General features: G+C 44.8%; 1 protein-coding gene across 3 annotated transcripts in view; it reads right to left on the bottom strand.

The window, feature by feature from the left end:
- Positions 1-2,343: 2,343 nt before the first annotated feature.
- LOC142946336 (importin-13-like) overlaps positions 2,344-19,015 on the bottom strand; it is a 28,279-nt gene continuing 11,607 nt past the window's right edge. For all 3 annotated transcript variants that reach the window (XM_076087488.1, XM_076087487.1, XM_076087485.1), the window contains 18 exons: positions 15,885-16,025; positions 15,298-15,439; positions 13,854-14,020; positions 13,490-13,610; positions 12,759-12,906; positions 12,451-12,632; positions 11,826-11,852; positions 10,880-11,014; positions 9,495-9,653; positions 9,128-9,208; positions 8,870-9,007; positions 7,782-7,878; positions 5,862-5,914; positions 4,074-4,140; positions 3,924-3,982; positions 3,709-3,798; positions 2,676-2,857; positions 2,344-2,554 (listed from right to left, as the gene is read on the bottom strand). In XM_076087488.1, the coding sequence (XP_075943603.1) occupies positions 2,458-2,554; positions 2,676-2,857; positions 3,709-3,798; positions 3,924-3,982; positions 4,074-4,140; positions 5,862-5,914; positions 7,782-7,878; positions 8,870-9,007; positions 9,128-9,208; positions 9,495-9,653; positions 10,880-11,014; positions 11,826-11,852; positions 12,451-12,632; positions 12,759-12,906; positions 13,490-13,610; positions 13,854-14,020; positions 15,298-15,439; positions 15,885-16,025 (2,086 nt within the window). In that variant the 3' untranslated portion in view covers positions 2,344-2,457. The remainder of the gene's footprint in view (positions 2,555-2,675; positions 2,858-3,708; positions 3,799-3,923; positions 3,983-4,073; positions 4,141-5,861; positions 5,915-7,781; positions 7,879-8,869; positions 9,008-9,127; positions 9,209-9,494; positions 9,654-10,879; positions 11,015-11,825; positions 11,853-12,450; positions 12,633-12,758; positions 12,907-13,489; positions 13,611-13,853; positions 14,021-15,297; positions 15,440-15,884; positions 16,026-19,015) is intronic.

The raw sequence follows: 19,015 nt of genomic DNA, 5'->3' as shown, positions 1-19,015 counted from the left end.
AAGAGTCAGGATACAGTATTTATATGTGGCTTTGCAGTGCTGTAAAGTAATTAATTACAACGTTGAGTTACTTGTACTTTATTTGAGTATTTCCATTTCATGCTACTTCATACTTCTACTGATAATACTTATATAATAATTAATATTAATTTAGATAATTTCACATTTGTTGGACCGACTCCAGATCTTCAAACTTTCCTTAATAAATTGTCTGGATATAAGTCAATAGAAGCTAATAAATCATGTTTCTACTTGTGTTGTGTGTGAGAGATGAAGGTAAACTCTCTGCAGGATTTGATTGATTGAAGTGTTTTCAGAACTCATCTACTCCCACAGTGAAGAGTCATTGAGCTGCAGTCTTAGATATATTTAATAAATTAAAGCCAAGGTACAAAAAAAAACAATGTACATTTCACACACCCCTCCCCTCCTCCACCTACTACTCTTTTAAACTGTGACAAACTGTTTTTTAAATATTATTTCCCACCTCAGAATTAGACAACAGTACAGACCGAGGAACGTCCAACCATACGCCGCTCGAATTAAGACTCGGAGGCGTCACAGCTCACCCCAGAGCCGGTTCCTGCCTCGGGTCTTAAGTCTAAATCAGGTCCTTTCTGCAGTGTCTCCAACACTGTTTGTCCCCTAAACCCCCCACCCCGCCCAGAAACCCCTCACAAAACACATACATGCTACATGTCTGCAGGCACCTCGGATAAGACAGAAGGATTAGACTGAGATAAAGTTTATCAGAGACCACAGAGTACATTTCAATGCCAAGTGTTATTAGATGTGAACCGGTCCTGCTGAGTCACTGGACAGCGCATGTTACCAGCGCATGTTACAGCCGTCACATCACTTCACCAACGATGTCTCCGGCTTAATGGGATGAGCACAGAATGTCGGCCTTTAACTCTCTCAGAGATGTTTGGTTATACTGAACTCTCTAATCCCTCAGCGTCCTCTCCAAAGCGGTGACCTCGGATGGATGAAAGGACTTGAGAGTGGCGTTTCGTGTCGATAACAGATATATAGACGAGTCTGGTCGATGATTTACCACCGGCCGGTCGTTCCAGATGGTAAGGACGTTAAAACAGACGGGGGTGCGATTGCCGGTGAACTACTGGACGAGCCAGAAAGTGGTAGTCTGAGTGAGTGAAGGTGTGAGGAGATGAGTGAGCGCTCTTTGTGTTAAAGATAGGAGGAAGTTATGGCTGTGTACTGTAGGTCCAATATAAGTGCACTGAACAAGTGGGGGAAAAAAGATACATCTGTGCACACACAACCTCTCATACATACAGGTATGAACACACACACACACACACACACACACACAGAAGTGTTCAGCAATAACTGGTAATATGCACAACTCGATTAATATTTTTGCACGATTACAGTGACTAAGCCGTCCTTCGACAGGATCATTCATCCCTCCGAACACTCAGTTCCCTTCTCAGTCTCCATCTTGTGCCTCTTTCTCACTACCAGCTACTATAATCCCCCCCCCCCGCCCCCTCCCCTCCCCTCCCCCTCCCCCTCCCCCTCCCTCTCCCCTCCTTCTAGCCTTCACTCCAGGCAGTCCTGCTTTACCTCAGGGACCAATGCAAAAGAGACGCTCTACAATCCGAGGAGACTGCAGTACGACCGGGTGGGACTGTATGTACATGAGGTACAGCCCTGAGCACACAGGGCTGGGCAAGAGAGCAAACTGTTTTTAGTCCAGTTGTGTGGTTTCCAGCTCTTTTTTCCACTCATAATCCCCCCAAAAAAAGAGGACAAATTCACAAAACATTTCGTGATAATTTGGCAAATGCAGAGATCACAGGGGCGTGGCTATTAACGTCATCTCTTCTGCAGAATCCCCTCCAGACATTGGTCCTTCTCTCTTCCCATTAGCAGCAGCAGCAGGACCGACGACCACAGTCTCTCTATATGTGTATACGTATACATTTATATAATTCATTTGGCTTATTTCTGAAAAATAATGTCAAGTAGCTACGTACGACACCACTACCATTTCATATGTATGCTAATCACCAGGAGACAACCTAGGGAACCACAGGAAGGTCTAAGAAAGGCAGAACAAGACAGAGATAGAAGGAGGCGAGAGGCAGCAAGCTGGGAGCGCTGCTCGGAGGTCGTCCGAAGAAATGAGAGAGAGGAGGGAGAGACAATCAATCTGATAACAGAAAAAGAAAATGGGAGCAGAGAGGACAGCCTCCCTGAAGCCACCGGGGGTTTAAAGTTAGTCCATTAATCCGATGGTAGGTCTGGAATGGGTTCCTTGTCTTGTCCTGCGATGGCGGCGGCGGGGGGGGGGGGGGGGGGGGGGGGGGGGGGGGGGGGGGGGGGTTTATCATTACAATCATTTCATTATGTCTTCGCTGTTGGGGTTTGTGAGAACTTTGGCGGCGAGGGCAGAGGTCCCGGTTGGGCGAGAGTTCAAAGGGTAGAGTTTCAGTATTCAGCGGCGTACTCCGTACCGTGGAGCCCTCTGCACAGTAGTGTGAACTCCTTCACTATGTCCTTCACCCTCCTCTTGTTCACTCGTTCTCTGCAGGACAGAAGAGGCGGTAACGATTAAAAGGACAAATACATAAAAAGCATATGCAAAATAATCGACTGGGTGGACGCGTTGACGGATAAGCCTGTCAACACATGTCCGGCCGTGTCACCTGAGTATCTGATGTGAGAAGTTGTCTTTCTGTTGAGTTGTGACCCGCGATGACGGGAAGCCGGGAGGCTGCAGAGCCTCCTTCAACCACATGGCGAGCAGAGAGAAGCAGTGCTTGTTCAGAGAGAAAAGCACTTCTGCAAACTGGTCCATCAGGCTCCGAGAGGCCCCGCCCCCGATGCCCTGGAGAGACCGGGGAGGAAGAAGTTAGACAACAGGGATATAATCACAATAACATCCCTTTTCCCACCAAGATAAGCACGTATCTGCGGGTTTTTGTAAACATAGGCGGTGGACTCCCCAGACTTGTTCAGTTTCTCTTTCAAACTCTCAAACCAGAGTTGGTGATTGTTGGCAAAGTGGAAAGACTATTGTAACCGAGCATCTTGGGTTCGTGTATAAGGGCACTTATCATACAGTAATAAATGGAGTCGGGAGATTAGACATCTTGTATCAGCCCACGGCTACTCTCTTTATTATTGTTTTCTCCTTTTGCCAGAGGCGGGAGTTGCGCCTTCGCTACGGCAACCCTCAAGGGACATATCATCGTCAACACTAGAACGACAAACATGAGACAGTCTGTTACACTATCGGAGACGGAATGTTGAATGTTGCGTGTTTTACAATGATCAGTAAAATGACTGTCGATGGAGTCTCATAGCCTTCTTTTCTTTGTGTGAATTAACTTTGCATCAATGTAAGACACAATTGAAGGTTCTTCTTCACCTGAATTCTGTGCTTTTCTTTCGTTTTGCCCGTCTGTTCTCTGTAAAATGACTCAGAGCAGCCGGGTAAAACAAGTAATATACAGTATTTCTCTTCTACTCTGGACTGCAGCCGCAACATTCAGGAAAACGCGTCACTGTAGGGTCAGCGTGCAGCGGCATGACAGCTCCCCAAAACTGCTAAAAGCTTTGGATGGTCCCCTGGTGGCTGGCTGTTAGTTCATGAAGTGCTTGATTTAAAATGCAGTTGATCAAGTTCACCGCAACAAATGATGAAGTGTGTGAGATGTTGAACGTGGTGCTCCTCACCTCCAGCACGGCCTGCATCAACATTTTGCCGTCCTCCTGCACCACCCGGGCCAGAGGAGGCACATCTGAGCAGTGGGGTAACAGTTCAGTCTGAGGCAGAGACACAAACACAGTCAGGGACATTTAAAGCCGAATGACTCGTCTATAAACGTGCAGGGTTTCAGGTTGTGTGTGTGTGTGTGTGTGTGTGTGTGTGTGTGTGTGTGTGTGCTCACAAAGAACAAGCACGTTGACTTGACTGTCGGAGCCTCTGGAAATTTGAGTGACAGAACTCCTAGAAGTGGGAGAAGGAGTCAGAAACATAAATAAGCAACTGCAGGATGGTGTCAAAAAAGAAGTGCATGTGTGTGTGTGTGTAAACTTACCGCAGTGGAACACTGCTTTCACGTCAAGACTCTCAGACAAGAACAAATCGGGCTTCCGTTTGAGGGCCTAAGAGGCAGATAAAGGCATTAAACAGAGCATGCCTCGACGGCCCGACCCACTCGGCACTGCTTCACCACATTGCACTGCATAAGCTGCTTCAGAATACTGCTAGCAACAATACGCGCTCAGCCTGGTAGACGGATCCGACAGCAACACAGCACTGAGACCAGATCTGCCTACCAGGCTTTAGTACTCTCTCCATCCGTTTAGGAAAAACTACATCCAAACCCGTACAGAGATCCTCCAATGCACAACTCGGCAGGTATAACAAACAAATTGCAAAGAATCAAACTTTGAATTAATTGTATTGTATTTGAAACATTACTTTTGTTTTGGGTTGACTGCATTGAATATGCAACAGCAGTGTGTAAGTACTTAACATGTGCAGATAAAGAGAAATAATCATCTTGTAATAATGAACTCATTCAGGATGGAGGAGAGAGGGAGAGAGGGAGAGGGAGAGAGATGAAGGTCAGATCTATCCAAAGATAGAAAACAAAAGCAAGAAGAATGAAGACAAAAATATATAAAAAGAAAAACAGAAGAGCCATCAGCCAATTTGTCTGGACTGATTAATATTAGTTGAATATTAATTCCTTTGGCCTTTGATTGGCTCCGGGCTGGAATGATTCAGAGGAGGACCGGGCTCAGAGACTAACCAGTCACCTGGGACCACCACGCCGACACATCAGCCTCCCCAGAGCGCCGCGTCAGCGCAAATACTCCATCTGAAGAGGCGCTGAGTGAGCTGATGTTCTTATCAAAAGGAGCAAATGTGCCCTGATGTTGAAAATATTGAGTAAAAATGCTTAAAATAGTCTTCATGCATTAAGTGTTTACAAACAGGCCCTCACTCCTGAGCAGCCAGCTGAGCATTATAAAATATAAGATCAATGAAGTAGCCAACGAGTGAGTGTTGCTCAGTAATGTTCGGTGCTAGCGGGGAGTGTTACGTTAGACGGAGCTAGTAAAATATTATTTATTCATATTTTTACAGTAGAAAATCCCACCAGTAAAAGTTTGATGTGTTTTTTAAACGTAACGATATTTGATCGGTACTCAGTGTCGGCCTATACGCAAGTTCAGGTGTCTGAATCTCTATCCAGACTTTCTTCTCTTTATAAATGAAGTTAATCAACGTTAGCATGTTTTTCTGACTGTTGCGTGCTGAGAAAACTCATGCGTCCATGACGTCAAACTCTGCGGCTTCATTTCAAAGAAAGACAACAGAGCTACTTGAAAATGACGAGTTATTCAGCTTAACGTGTTTAAATGTCCTTCATGACTGATGTTGGTGCTTTCTGATGTTTTGTCTTCAGTATGTTTTGTTTTCTTTCGGTTAGTTAATTTAAAATACTTTTATCTGTTTGTAAATTGGTGGTAAATTAATTGCTCTTACTAGCCCTCCGGGTTTTTTCATCCCACTTGTGCGTTTTCTTATGTTAGTATTATTATAATTATAATTATATGCACAAATAAAGAGCTAAAGGTGGGCTGCTCTTTGTGTGGTGACCTGACTGTTAGAATCAAAAGCCTTTTTCAAACATTCCTCTCACGTTTCATTCCACGGCCTCGCCTGTGTGATGGGACCCCTGAGGGCCCAGTAACAAAGAACAGAAAGAGGTAGAAGAGGGAGGAGAGGACAGGGAAACAGGGAGAAAGTACAAAAAGAGAGAAAGAGAGAGAGAGAAACCCAAAGTGAATGAAATAAGAAACCAAAAACACACCTGAGCTTGGAGTTGCATAAATGAATCAACAATATCAGGATGATCCCTGGGTCCTAAAATATAATAAAGATGAAACTTAAGAAATCATAAGAGAATAAGAATAATATACAAACAGCAACTGAATAGATTCAACAGTCATGTGGAAATAAAAGAGAACTCAAAAATATTGCATTGAAATAATTCACACGTGAGTAAGGAACGAAGGGGGGAGGGGGGGGGGGGGGGGGGCATATGAAGCTTTGGCAGAGTCTTGGTAGAACAGACCGACCAAAAACAGAAAAACAGGCAGAAGACAAAGACATGGGTCTGCTCGGAGAGAGAAACAAAAAGAAAGAAAGAAGTAACGAGAGAAAAAGAACAAACCTAAAGAAAGAAAAGTGGGTTTGGAGTGGGAACCCAGGAGGCACCTCTGTTACTGTTGGGGGGGGGGGGCACCAAACCTGAATGAACCCCCCTTTCACCTCCTTCCCTCGAGGCACCGCTGGCATCAGTGTGACGCTCAGACTGAGCCTCAGGGGGAGGAGGTTTCTGTGAAGGGTTTCATTCAGAGGTGGTTCTGATCCACCATAACCATCCGTATGAATCACACTCACAGATCAGGATGGGTTCTGATCTCACTACCCCCCCCTATGTGCTGCTGGACACAGACTACTAGAATTGGTTGGGCTTTTTTCTTTGTGGCAGATAGATGCACAATTAAACACACATTTCCTGTAGAAGCTTCTGGACATGAAGAATCCACATTGATGTTGGGTTCGGGGGGGGGGGGGGGGGGGGGGGGGGGGGGGGCTGGGGGAGGGGACTCCAACAACAAACTTGTAATGAAACAAAATAAGCGTCTGTAGTAAGCGTCCAGCGTCAGCTGTTCCCAGACTCCCCCCTCCAGACCTCGTCCACACACACACAAACCCCTGGAGAGCATACAGGGCTTATTCAGAGGGCTGTGGTGGAGAACCCGACTCTAAACCTGCTGCTTACATGTCAGCCAACTGAATAAGCTAAGTGGTCTCTGTGCTGTGAGACTGTATCCTGTCTACTTAAAGGCACCTGCTCAGAAAGGAAAGAGTTCAGAGAGCAGGAGGAGAGGCAGCCATTACTTAAACAAGTCAAAGCGTGACAGGAGGAGAGGAGAGAGGGGACAACACAAAGGGAAGGGGAGCGGCACACAGAGCTGGTTCAGGTGTCCTAACCCGGAGGTGGAGCTGGATGAAGTCACATCATCTCATTCATGTACATCAGAACCCAAGTCTGGCACATTAACACACTCCTGATCCACACTGAACAAAACCAAAGTCATCGTCATGCAGCTCAAACACTGAAGCAGTAAATACAAATAAATGAAATAAGCAAATACTAAGCTGATAAATATAGAAAACATTACATAAGTTTGAAGCAAACCATAATATTCTTAAAACGATTTTTAAGAATATCTGCAAAAGATCAAATGATTGAGATGTTAGCGCTGCATTAATGATTGTTGGGAGCAAACGTTTAAAGGTCCACTGTGACGACACAGTCCAGTGACCTGTTGATGTGTGGCCCCCAGACCTTTTATCTATTGTTTATTATCTAGAAATGCAACAGCAAGATAAAAGCGAGTGTATCACCATAATATGCTAGAGCTGCACCGAACACTTCGAAGCTTCCTTCGTAGCGTTGACATCTGAAATCTAAATCAAGATTCGAATTGCTTCAAAAATTCAATTAACACTTCAAAAGTAATAAAATTAAACAGACATTCGGTACAGCTCTAGAATACATTTGTGAACTTTTATTTTTTCGACCTCTCTGCTCTTAAAACTCTTGATTTTGGATCCTGTGAAATCAGATATGATCAGAAACATTCAGGTCTATATCACTGACTTGAACATGACACATTTGACAGCGTTCACAAGTCCCGCCCCCTGCTGGACCCCCTACCTTGCTGGAAGATGGACAGCGTTACCGACGTCACCAGCTCAAACAGAGCCTTGATGGGTGGGAAGTGGTCCGTCTCACTGGCAAAGATGTGCACCATCTGAAACACAGCAGGACGTCACATCAGACACTCACAAGAAACCAGGCTGCTGGAAACCATAGGACGTCTTTACGTGCACTGCAGAAACCTGATTACTGTGTGTTTACATGCAGCTGGTTAGCACCAGATATCTCCCGTACTACCGCTCCCCATGTTTTTAAAATAGGTCTAGTATGTTGTGAGTATTTCGGTGATTTATGATGCTGCAGCCTGCAGAGACTGTGTGTTATTTTTTTGTTGTTGTTGTTGCAGCATTTGGACTGACAGCGCTGTGAGAAAGACAAGCTTTGTAGTGAGAGCAGTTTATTCACAAATGTGTCTGTGAGCTGTGGGAACAGACTTTCTTTATTATAGCGACTTTGGATTGAATTAATCTTAATTGCTAATTAATTGCTGAGATCAACCGCTACAATAAATCAGGTCTCTTTAGCAAAAATCGACCCGTGTTTAACCTGGACTCTTATTTTCTCATGTTTCTGTGTCTAAGTGACTAATGTGGGACAACAATCTTTGAATTTGGTCCGGTATCGAGGGAGAACGCTGCAGACAGCAGCCGCTAAACAAGCTGCGATGTAATCGCTCGAGGCAACTCCTCACCGTCAATGTAGGTCCAGTTAAAGTCCTTTCTGCCGCTGACAGACTCAGATTGTTATTGTAAGTGTCTGACAACATCAAGGAAAGAACCCTGCAGAGATATGGATTGAGAAATGAGCACTTTTAGCAGATGTGCTTTTGAAGGTGAGGAGTCGCCTCGCGTGATTACATAGTAACCCGTTTAGCAGCTGCCGGCTGCAGCGTTCTCCCTCAATACTGGACCAATTTTTTAAGAATTGTTGTCCCAAAAAGTCACTTAAGACACAGAAATGTGGGGATATAAGGTCCATCAGGTGTCACTGGTGCTCAGCTGATGAGCTCGTAAAAAAATCTCTCTGCAGGTAAGTATTAAAGGAATAATACTAATGTGTGTTCGTGCACATGTATGCGTGTGTACCTGTCGCGTGAGGTCCAGGGCTGGGGCCTGGGGGATCGTACTGTACATCTGTCCGAGCATCTCGCTGAGCTGAGACACCATGGGAGCGAAGTCGTGGAGCAGAGTCTTCACCGACTTCTCGAAGATGGCGCACACCGCCTGAAGGGACGACGTGAGAGATCAGCTATACTTGAAATGTCACATCCGATCACGTGGACTGATTTCTTACAAAGAGCAGAGAGGTCTGACAGTATGTGGATGAACACGACGATGACTCACCTCTACAACCTGCGAGTCATTGAGCCACTTGCTGAGCACAGTCTGAATGAGCGCAAACACTTGTTGCAAAACCACCACCACCTGGAAAACACAAAGGAATGAATAGAAAGTCACACACAAGCAGTAGCAGTAGCATTTACTCATGAGTGCATGCCTATCAGCAGAATTACTAATGACTATGGTTCAGTGACATCCCTCCAACCAGCGTTAGCTGCGAGCACCATGTGCCCCACTACCATTCACAACTACCACACTGCAGCTTGAAAGTCTTTAAATGGAACACATGGTCGGTATCTATCATCCATAGATTCACCCCACTGATGGCAATGATGATGATGATGGTGTGTGCGTGTGTGTGGCGACTGACTGGGTTTGGTCCAGGCGGAGGTGGAGGCGGGGCTGTTTTGACAGGTGGCGCTGAGCCGTCTGCTGACTCGTCGTCCTGCTTGCTGATGTCGAGCGTCGTGAAGAGGTTGGACAGCAGCCCCAGGATGTGGATGATTGCTAACTTATTGGAGGGATTAGGCTGAGAGAGGAAAGAAAAGGGGAGAAGAGACGGATCGTTATATTTAGGAATTCTACAAACCAACCCCAATATCTCTGGATCATTTAGTGCCCGACTTGGGATAAAAAAAAATATGTAATATATATTTAAATTATTAAAAAATATTTAACCTCACTCTAAAACACAGAAGTCAATGGAAATGTATTCAGCAGACAGAAGAAAAGGCTCCTTTTCATACCAGTTTTCACACACACACACACACACACACACACACACACACACACACACACACACACACACACACACACACACACACACACACACACACACACACACACACACACACACACACACACACACACACACACACACACCTCATCCGAGTTGATACTGTTAACTGTACAGTCTCTCTACAACAACAGTGTACGAGCACACTTCACATGAAGAAGTGACTCCGTATCGGTGTTTACAGTCGGGGCCCCGCCAAGACACCATCACGGTCATTCACCCATGATGTAATGTAACCTGAAGGTCTCCCCACTAGGTGCCACTATTTGTCCGGCTCCAGACACAGCACCTGATTTGCTAGTCTGACGTAATGCCGATACATCAAAAAGCTGGACGGAACATAAATTGAGCGAGGGAGGAAGTCGGAGACGGTGTGACCGTGTGCAGGGTGAGACGGGGACAGCTTCATCTCACCTGACATCTCTATTCACCCCACCTTCAGTCTCTAACAAGGGATCTTTGTTCCACATATAGCAGACATCAAACTGTGTATTTTTAGATAATATCTGCTCCACATTTGTCCCAACCAGCGTGACAGTCTAAAAACCTCGACTCTAATAGAACTGACACTTCAACGGGGATAAAGAATGTTTTGTGTGCGTGCACATGTGAAAGCATGACCTACTGTCAGTGGGTCTGTGCAGGCAATTTCGTTTCTTCTCGGCTCAATTTGTCCCCCTCTCTAGTTGCAGTGGTGTGTGTGTGTGTGTGTGTGTGTGTGTGTGTGTGCTTGCATGAGTGAGAGAAAAGCGTGTCTTTGCTAATTCCTTGTGAGTCACTAGCCCATGTTGCAGGGTCAAATCCAATCTGGTCCCGCAGAGAAATGTTCCACTGCAGTGACACCATACGGAAACAAGGCCTGTTCCTATTGGCCAGAGTCCAGCTCTGCCTGCTCTGTGTGTGTGTGTGTGTGTGTGTGTGTGTGTGTGATGTTGTTACATGTTGGTCTGTGTACGCACCGTCTCATCTGCTAGCTTCTCCAGTTGCTGAATGTAAGGGGTGATGAGAGAGTGAAGGTTTCTTAGGATTTCTTCCACGGGGAGAGCAGAGAGCAGGAAGCCGAGCGCCTGCATCAGCCACATGCACTGACTCGTCTGCAAAAAAGAAAAGAAATGGATGAAGGTTTAGCTTCCGTTTCAAGCAAGCAGTGAGCTTAAATCATCCCTGTGCACCTCTGTGTCCGTCCACGACTAATCTCACGTTCTACTTCAGCAAACAGCGTAACAGTTTGGGTGGTCAGTTACGGCCGCGTGCTCGAGGACCTCTCATGGTTCCAGTGACTCACACTTTTGCCGAAAAAATAAAATCTTTATTGCCTGTTTTATACTGCTATAAACTGCCTGCTGACTCCTCACTCACTAGCATGAAGGGGCCACGAGGGATGACACAGCTGAGTCCATCCTCGCTCAAGCCGCTGCTCTGCGCCCAGAGACACAGTTAGAGGAGACGGCTAACGGAACTACCAGCGCACACACTGCTGAGTGCATCGCCGCCACTTACCGCCGCTGAGCGGGCGGACAGCTTGGTGAGTTCTATTTGGTTTCTGGCAAGATTTTATGAAGTGTCTTCTACATAAACTTCACGCCGATTGCCTGCATACACGGCCGCTTATTTTTGAGTTTGAATGAAGTGTGTTTTACGACGCCTTACAGCCGTTTGGTGTCTACACGAGGGGTTAGTCAATAGCAGGTTGTATTCATTCAATCACACAACACAACAGTGGTCGTTGCAGACGCACCTGGCGGAGATTTGCACTCTACTGAATACACCTTTTTAGTTTTTCAAGATGTTTCACAGCACTGCAAGCTGAAATCATGTTATACATATTCTTTCTCAGCCGTTCTTATTTAAATGTCAACTGAGTGGCAAAAAAAATGAAGTGGATGTGAAAGAACACACACTGACCTTGTGGATCTGCTTTATAAGCACCTCCTGGAGAGAGAAAGTCAGAGTGAAGGTTATGCTATTTTTAAAGCACCACAGAACCGACCCAAATTAGCAATAAAAAGGAAAAACAAAATAATACAACTGATGGGATTTCAAAGAGAAATGTTATTTCTGGAGAGCAGGAACATCACAAAAGTCTGCAACGTACAAAGAAGTACGAGGGCCATCGGTAACAAAGATATCTAATATTATATTGGTACGGATGGCCTCTGAGCGAGGCGAAGGTCCAGAAAGAAACATAAATAAGTTTTCTTACATATTCTTTCTGTTATTTTATGAACATAAATAAATACTGATATAATTTATATATTTTGCACTCGGCAGCTAGCGAGAAAATTTGTCTTTCTTGCAAATTTATGACTTAAATCTCAAAGAATTTCTGAGACTTTTCTTGCAATTTCAGACTTCATAATCTCAGAGAATGTTCCCCGGCTTCGTACCTACAATACCCGAATAAGCTTTCGTATTCCTTTGCCTTTAAAGTCAAAACAAAACAAAACATTGATTGCTTTTGGCTCTCATACGTGATCAACTGAGTGAAAATGGCAAAAAAAGGAGATTTACATGTACACAGCACACGTACCTGAGAGACAGCTACTATGTTGGTTGCGTAGGGCGGCAGGTCATATTTGCATTCCCTACAAATTTTCTTGAGCGTAGAGACAGAAGAAACAGAGAGGTCTGGGTTCCCCAAAGCCTGCAGCACCAACGGCAGGACACTGCTGAGCATCACTGGGTGGTCTGCCAACCATTCAGCCAAAGCACCTAGCGGGAGATTACCAGTTCAGATACTGAATGAGATCCCCCCCCCGTGTTGTCTTTATGATCGCTATGATAACACTAAATGTGTTTGAACTTTTGTGACGTGTGCGGAGATCCTTTTAATCTCACCTATAGTGAACATCACTGTGTCTGCTAGTTGGACGTTGTTGATGTTGATTCTGGGGATGAGGCCTATCAGGCCCGGGATGACGTCGGAGTAATTCACATCTATCGTCTCTGCTATGGACTGGAAGCCGTACAGTAAGGCTTCTGTGTGCTGGAGGAGGAGGAGGAGGAGACCAGGTGATGAGTATGACATTTCAGCAATGAAACAGTTGGAGCTAAAGTACTTTCTGAATTTTTCATCTTCGTCATTGATGTAGAAAAGAAAAGTAGAAGAGATGCTGTGTTGTGTACCCATGCTGCAAATATGGGTACTGATTTTTAAATGTATTACTCAGTTGGTTTTAATTCTTAATCTCATTTTAATGAGTTTTCAATGTTCATTCTATGTGTATTGTCCCTTATTATAAAGCACTTTGTGCTGCTTTCTTGTATGAAAGGCGCTAAATTATTAAATTTATTTTTACTATTAGCAAAGTTTGTGATAAAAAATTGAGTTTGAGTTGAAAAGAAAATAACCCAAATCAACATAAAAAGGGTTTAAATCCTGTAAATATATACTCTTAGCTTTTCTTGAGGTTTATTTTAATATAAGAGAGTAGACTTACAAGCTAAAAATAAATACCGGTGCTGAAAAACTCAAATCTGGTATGACACATATTCAGTACTGGCTTTTGTGCAACACTCGGAGAAAACAAAAAATAGTTTTTGTGCTCGTCTGTGTACGTCTCACCCACCTGCCATGATGTGGGCGGCTCCGCATTAGTCAACAGTCTCCCGAGTTTATCATACAGGTTACTCAGCAGCTCTGCTCCCAGCATCTCGTACACGTACATGAGTGTGTCGGAGATATCCACCCTGAAGGACAGACGTGCACAAGCAGACATTTTAGGAGCATGCAACCTTGGAACATTATGTGCTAATCTTTTTGTCAGACAGGTTTTTGCCCTCTCAGCTGCCAGTCCAGTGAGAGTCTGTTAGAGGAAAGCACACTCACATGCTGACCAATCAGAGTCATTTTCTGAAGCACTCAGACTGTCACTGAAACACTCAACAGTGTGCAGCAGAAATAGGCATGTAGAGAAACACAGGGACACAAACCTGTAGATCCTGAATTGCTCTTTCTCGTCGGAGGACCAGGATGCGTACTCCTGGTCAGTGGGGAACTGGGCTTTGTGGAGCAGAACATCCACCAGCTGGAAATATACCGGCCTGTAGACCTGCAGGTACACGGCCTGCTTATCCGACTCAAATGACATTATCTCATCCTGAGGAAGGAGAGGAAAAAGAAATAGCTTTTAGTGTGGAACATAAAATTATTCTAAAGCCCGAGAATATCTCTTACGACTCACAGAGGCTATTAACAGACACACAAAGGTTGTAAAATAACAGCCGCCACCAGACAAATGCAGGTCAATTTGGTCGGTGGTGGGTTAATTTGATCAACCTACCAGTTACGATGGTGGGTAAACAAAGGGGGCATTTAACACACGATTGAATCGTTACTCGTAAAAGTCAATTCAATCATCAGGTGCCGTAGCAGAGCAGAGAGCATTCTGGTGGAATCACAAGCGTTGTCTAGATTGGCCGTAATCAGCTCCAGTGACCAGTGGCAGCATGGGAGCTGCAACCGATGGAATCGTGTTGCTACGAGGCTACCAGCTATGGCGGCTGCTGTCAGGTGACAGTTAGTTATGTCTCCTCCTGTATCTTCTATTTTGTGGACGGTTTTATGTGCCTAGTAACGACGAGGCTAGAGGAAGAAGTAGGTATATCATGCCAGTTGAAAAACCTGCAGTACCATCTATTTGTCAAAGTATCACAACTTCACTTCAACGCTACGATGGGATAATTAGTGGTGTTAACGGACCACTGTTGATCCGTACGGATCCCCCCTCGCGGTTCGGCTCGGATTAATTACACCGTTTAACGTTAACCACCGCAGTGTGAAATAAAGTTTTACTGACGATCGTTATCCGTCGATATTCAGTAAAATATGCAATCAAGACATCAGCATTTACGCTTTTCTAGTCGCCGATTTGATGTTACATTGTAAACAACCAATCCGTGTTCAAACCGACAGGAGAACAAAGGCTACCTTCAGTTACATAGTGATGCGTTCAGGCTCTGTTCAGTGAAAATGAGTAGTGGACGAAGGTAAATTATAACGTTATCATGATGTGTTCACATGTAATCTCGTAAAGTGTAGTTTTCCAAATAAATCCAGTTGTTTGAAGATGTTTTCACAACATAAATAGATATTAGAGATGAATTATGAGCTGTTTACACAAAGCTCTAAGCAGCTTATAATACATCATTAAAACTACTCATGACTAGATTAGTTTTAATCCTAAAAACTACAACAACATAAAAGGAAAACATTTTGAATTTGTTATGGTTCACACAGACTCACACAGAAAGGATTTTAGGGACAGTGGCAAAAAAAAAAATAGTCTGGAGCCTTGTAGACCAGCTGCTATAATCAAACAACAATATGGATCAGCAATGATCGGCGGAAAAAATGATCGGTTGCACCACTACTTACTTGTAGCGTATACCAGAAGGTGAGTGTGAGCGAGCTGGTGGTCTCATTGACCGGGTAGTGGCCGGGGATGCCTGTACAAAACATGATCATGTTGACTAAAGCCAGGAAGCTCTGCCAGTGATCCACCTGCTCCAACAGAGTCCTAAAGAGAGAAAGAGAGAGAGAGAGAGAGAGAGAGATGGATGGAGGATGGAGAAAGAGAAAAAGTTTTAATTGGCAGCTAACCATAAGCCCTTCACAGCAGAGGGTATTGTCTTTATTTGTCTCTCTGTGTCATTTAATCAGGAGACACAGCAACACATGAGACTGCACACAGAATATTGCTCGACTTGTTTCAGTGCAAAGTAATGTTAAGAAACCTGTTTCTCTCCTATGTTGTTGAGATTGTATTTTCTGGTTGTAATGGCTAAAACACGTTATGCGTTGCCTTCAATATCATTGAATTATTGATGTTTTAATACCATCCCAACACTGGACGAGTATTGAGTCATGTATCATTTTGGCCAAAACAAATGCACTATAAAATCTTGACATTGTAACAGGCCTACCGAAAGGAAAAAGAAGCACACACACACACACACACACACCTGGAGTGGTTTTCTCCCAGTGTAACGGCGATACGGCAGATGCCGTGGCAGGTCTCCATGTCTCCATTCTGAACAGCCTCTCTGAGCTGCTCCTGGAGGGCCAGCACTTGAGGAACCAGCTTCAGCAAAGTGTTCACATATCTACAACCCACGGAGACACAAAAAACAGACAGAAACAGCAGAATTGACAGTTAGGAGTCTGGTTCATTTAAAGAAAAACAAGTTAAAAACATTGAGCACAGTGAGAAGAACATGCTGCGCAGAGCCAGGGAGCCTCCACTGGTGCATATAAAACTGACTCACACATCGCTCACAGCTAGCTTGATGTATTTATTGCTCCTTCTCAAGACAAGTGTTTATTTCATATCAAATCTCAGTCCAAGTCAATCCAACCTCTGATACAGCACACCCACCCTAAAAAAACCCCACTCATCTACCAGAGGAACCAGAGACGCTGTTCAGCGCTTCAGCTCAGAGTTGCTGTCAGTTATTATTCCGTCTTCTTCCTGCTGTCTCAGCCGTCTATAATTCCCCTCACTCCGGCTAAAACACACGTATGTGTGCGGACACAGACAAACACACATTGGTACACACACACACACACACACACACACACACACACACACACACACACACACACACACACACACACACACACACACACACACACACACACACACACACACACACACACACACACACACACACACACACACGATCTTCAACACAGGCTCAGATCTGCTCATGTGACAACATCAGATCTCCTGTCATCCTTAATGACAGCATGTTAAGGGGTGACATTTGGAGATGAAGGGCGAGGCGTGTATGTGCGCCTGAATGTCACTGAGGAGATGATGTGCATGTGGGAACGCTATAAATGTAAACCATATTAGGTCTGTGTCGGTCCCGGGGTGGGGGTGGGGGGGTTGTGGTATGCAGGCGGTGCTTCATCTTTCATGAGAACGTCAATACGGACGTGGGTCCAGAACAATGAATATTCATCAACGACACAGCAAGGTTGTGGGAGTTTTGAAAAGGGACAAAATATAAACAAATCGGCCTCGAAAAAACTGTGTGTCTGATCTAGAACCTTCACATCTCTGCTTAATAAATAACTTTAACAGTTATTCAATTAAAAGGCACAATTAATAGGAATTATAGATATAGATATAAATATAGAGGTTGAGCTCTATAAAAACATAGCGGCCAGTTAAGGCTGGGCAATATTGTCGATATTATATCAATATCGTTCTAGAAGATTAGATATCGTCTTTCATTTTTGATTTCGTGAGATCGTAATAAGTGTCGTCTTTTCCTGGTTTTAGTCATTACATCCACATTACTGATTATTATTCATCAAAATTGTGTAAATATTTTGTAAAAGCACCAATAGTCAACCCTACAATATCGCCGCAGAGGACAAAGCTCGTTACAAAACGAGAGCGATCACCTGCTGGGCAAGCAGAATAACAAGAAGACAATTTGGAATATTGCGTTTTACAAACCACAAATGACAAATCCTCATTGTGCCTTCAACACTGTTTTCTGTCGAATCGACCAACTGTTTTAGCAGTAGTGTAATCCCTTATAGCACTAGCCACAGAATGACGCTGAAATGCATTCTCTGCTCTGCAGGTTAAATGCATTTTGCGCCGCGGTCCTGGGAAGCGTTTATCATTCTAATTTCCCTCAGGACCCGTTATAAGCCGAGGAGCCGGCTCCATCCTTCTGCTTTATGAGGCCGAGTCCCCGACACAGCGACACCGCGCTGACTCAGCCTTCTCTGGAGGGAAGCTCAACCCTGTTGAGATGTGAGGACTCTGGCCTCCATCCACTAAGCCCCTACCTGTGGTTGTATTAGTCTACAATGTAGAGTAGACTAGTCTACATCATCCTCTGTGATCAGGTGCTGGAGGAACTCTGTGAGAGCAGCGCAGGGTGTGTGAATGAGAGAATGAGTGAAAGAGTGAGGGGGAGTGTGTGTGAGTGTGTGTGTGAGAGAACGAGAGAACGAGAGAACGAGAGAGAGAGCGAGAGAGAGAGAGAGCGAGAGAGAACGAGAACGAACGAGAACGAGAATGAGAGAGAGAGAACGAGAGAGAGAACGAGAACGAGAAAGAGAACGAGAATGAGAACGAGAGAGAACGAGAGAGAGAACGAGAGAGAGAACGTGTGTGTGTGTGTGTGTGAATGAGTGTGTGTCAGTCTGCACTCATGCACTCAGAAGATCATTCATTTTTAACAAGGTGCTTTGCAGATGCAGGTCATGCACTCTTGGCTGTGGAGAAGAGGACTCAGTGTGTCTGTGAGACGATGAGAAGAGCAGAATGTTTCTCTCGTAAACAAAAAGACATTCTGGAGATTTCTCTGAGACGTCTGTTGCAGTGTCCTCTCTCCTCTCCTCTCTAACTCATAGTGTCCTCTCTCCTCTCCTCTAACTCATAGTGTCCTCTCTCTCCTCTCCTCTAACTCATAGTGTCCTCTCTCTCCTCTCCTCTAACTCATAGTGTCCTCTCTCTCCTCTCCTCTAACTCATAGTGTCCTCTCTCTCCTCTCCTCTAACTCATAGTGTCCTCTCTCTCCTCTCCTCTAACTCATAGTGTCCTCTCTCTCCTCTCCTCTAACTCATAGTGTCCTCTCTCCTCTCCTCTAACTCATAGTGTCCTCTCTCTCCTCTCCTCTAACTCATAGTGTCCTCTCTCTCCTCTCCTCTAACTCATAGTGTCCTCTCTCTCCTCTCCTCTAACTCATAGTGTCCTCTCTCCTCTCCTCTAACTCATAGTGTCCTCTCTCCTCTCCTCTAACTCATAGTGTCCTCTCCTCTCCTCTAACTCATAGTGTCCTCTCCTCTCCTCTAACTCATAGTGTCCTCTCTCTCCTCTCCTCTAACTCATAGTGTCCTCTCTCCTCTCCTCTAACTCATAGTGTCCTCTCTCTCCTCTCCTCTAACTCATAGTGTCCTCTCTCTCCTCTCCTCTAACTCATAGTGTCCTCTCTCTCCTCTCCTCTAACTCATAGTGTCCTCTCTCTCCTCTCCTCTAACTCATAGTGTCCTCTCTCTCCTCTCCTCTAACTCATAGTGTCCTCTCCTCTCCTCTAACTCATAGTGTCCTCTCTCCTCTCCTCTAACT

Source organism: Anarhichas minor, unplaced genomic scaffold (genome assembly GCF_050575085.1).
Source record: "Anarhichas minor isolate MPS153535 unplaced genomic scaffold, ASM5057508v1 ptg000010l, whole genome shotgun sequence".
Classification (NCBI taxonomy): domain Eukaryota; kingdom Metazoa; phylum Chordata; class Actinopteri; order Perciformes; family Anarhichadidae; genus Anarhichas; species Anarhichas minor.
The sequence above is the reverse complement of the archived record's forward strand: the minus strand, read 5'-3'. Positions and strand labels throughout refer to the sequence as shown.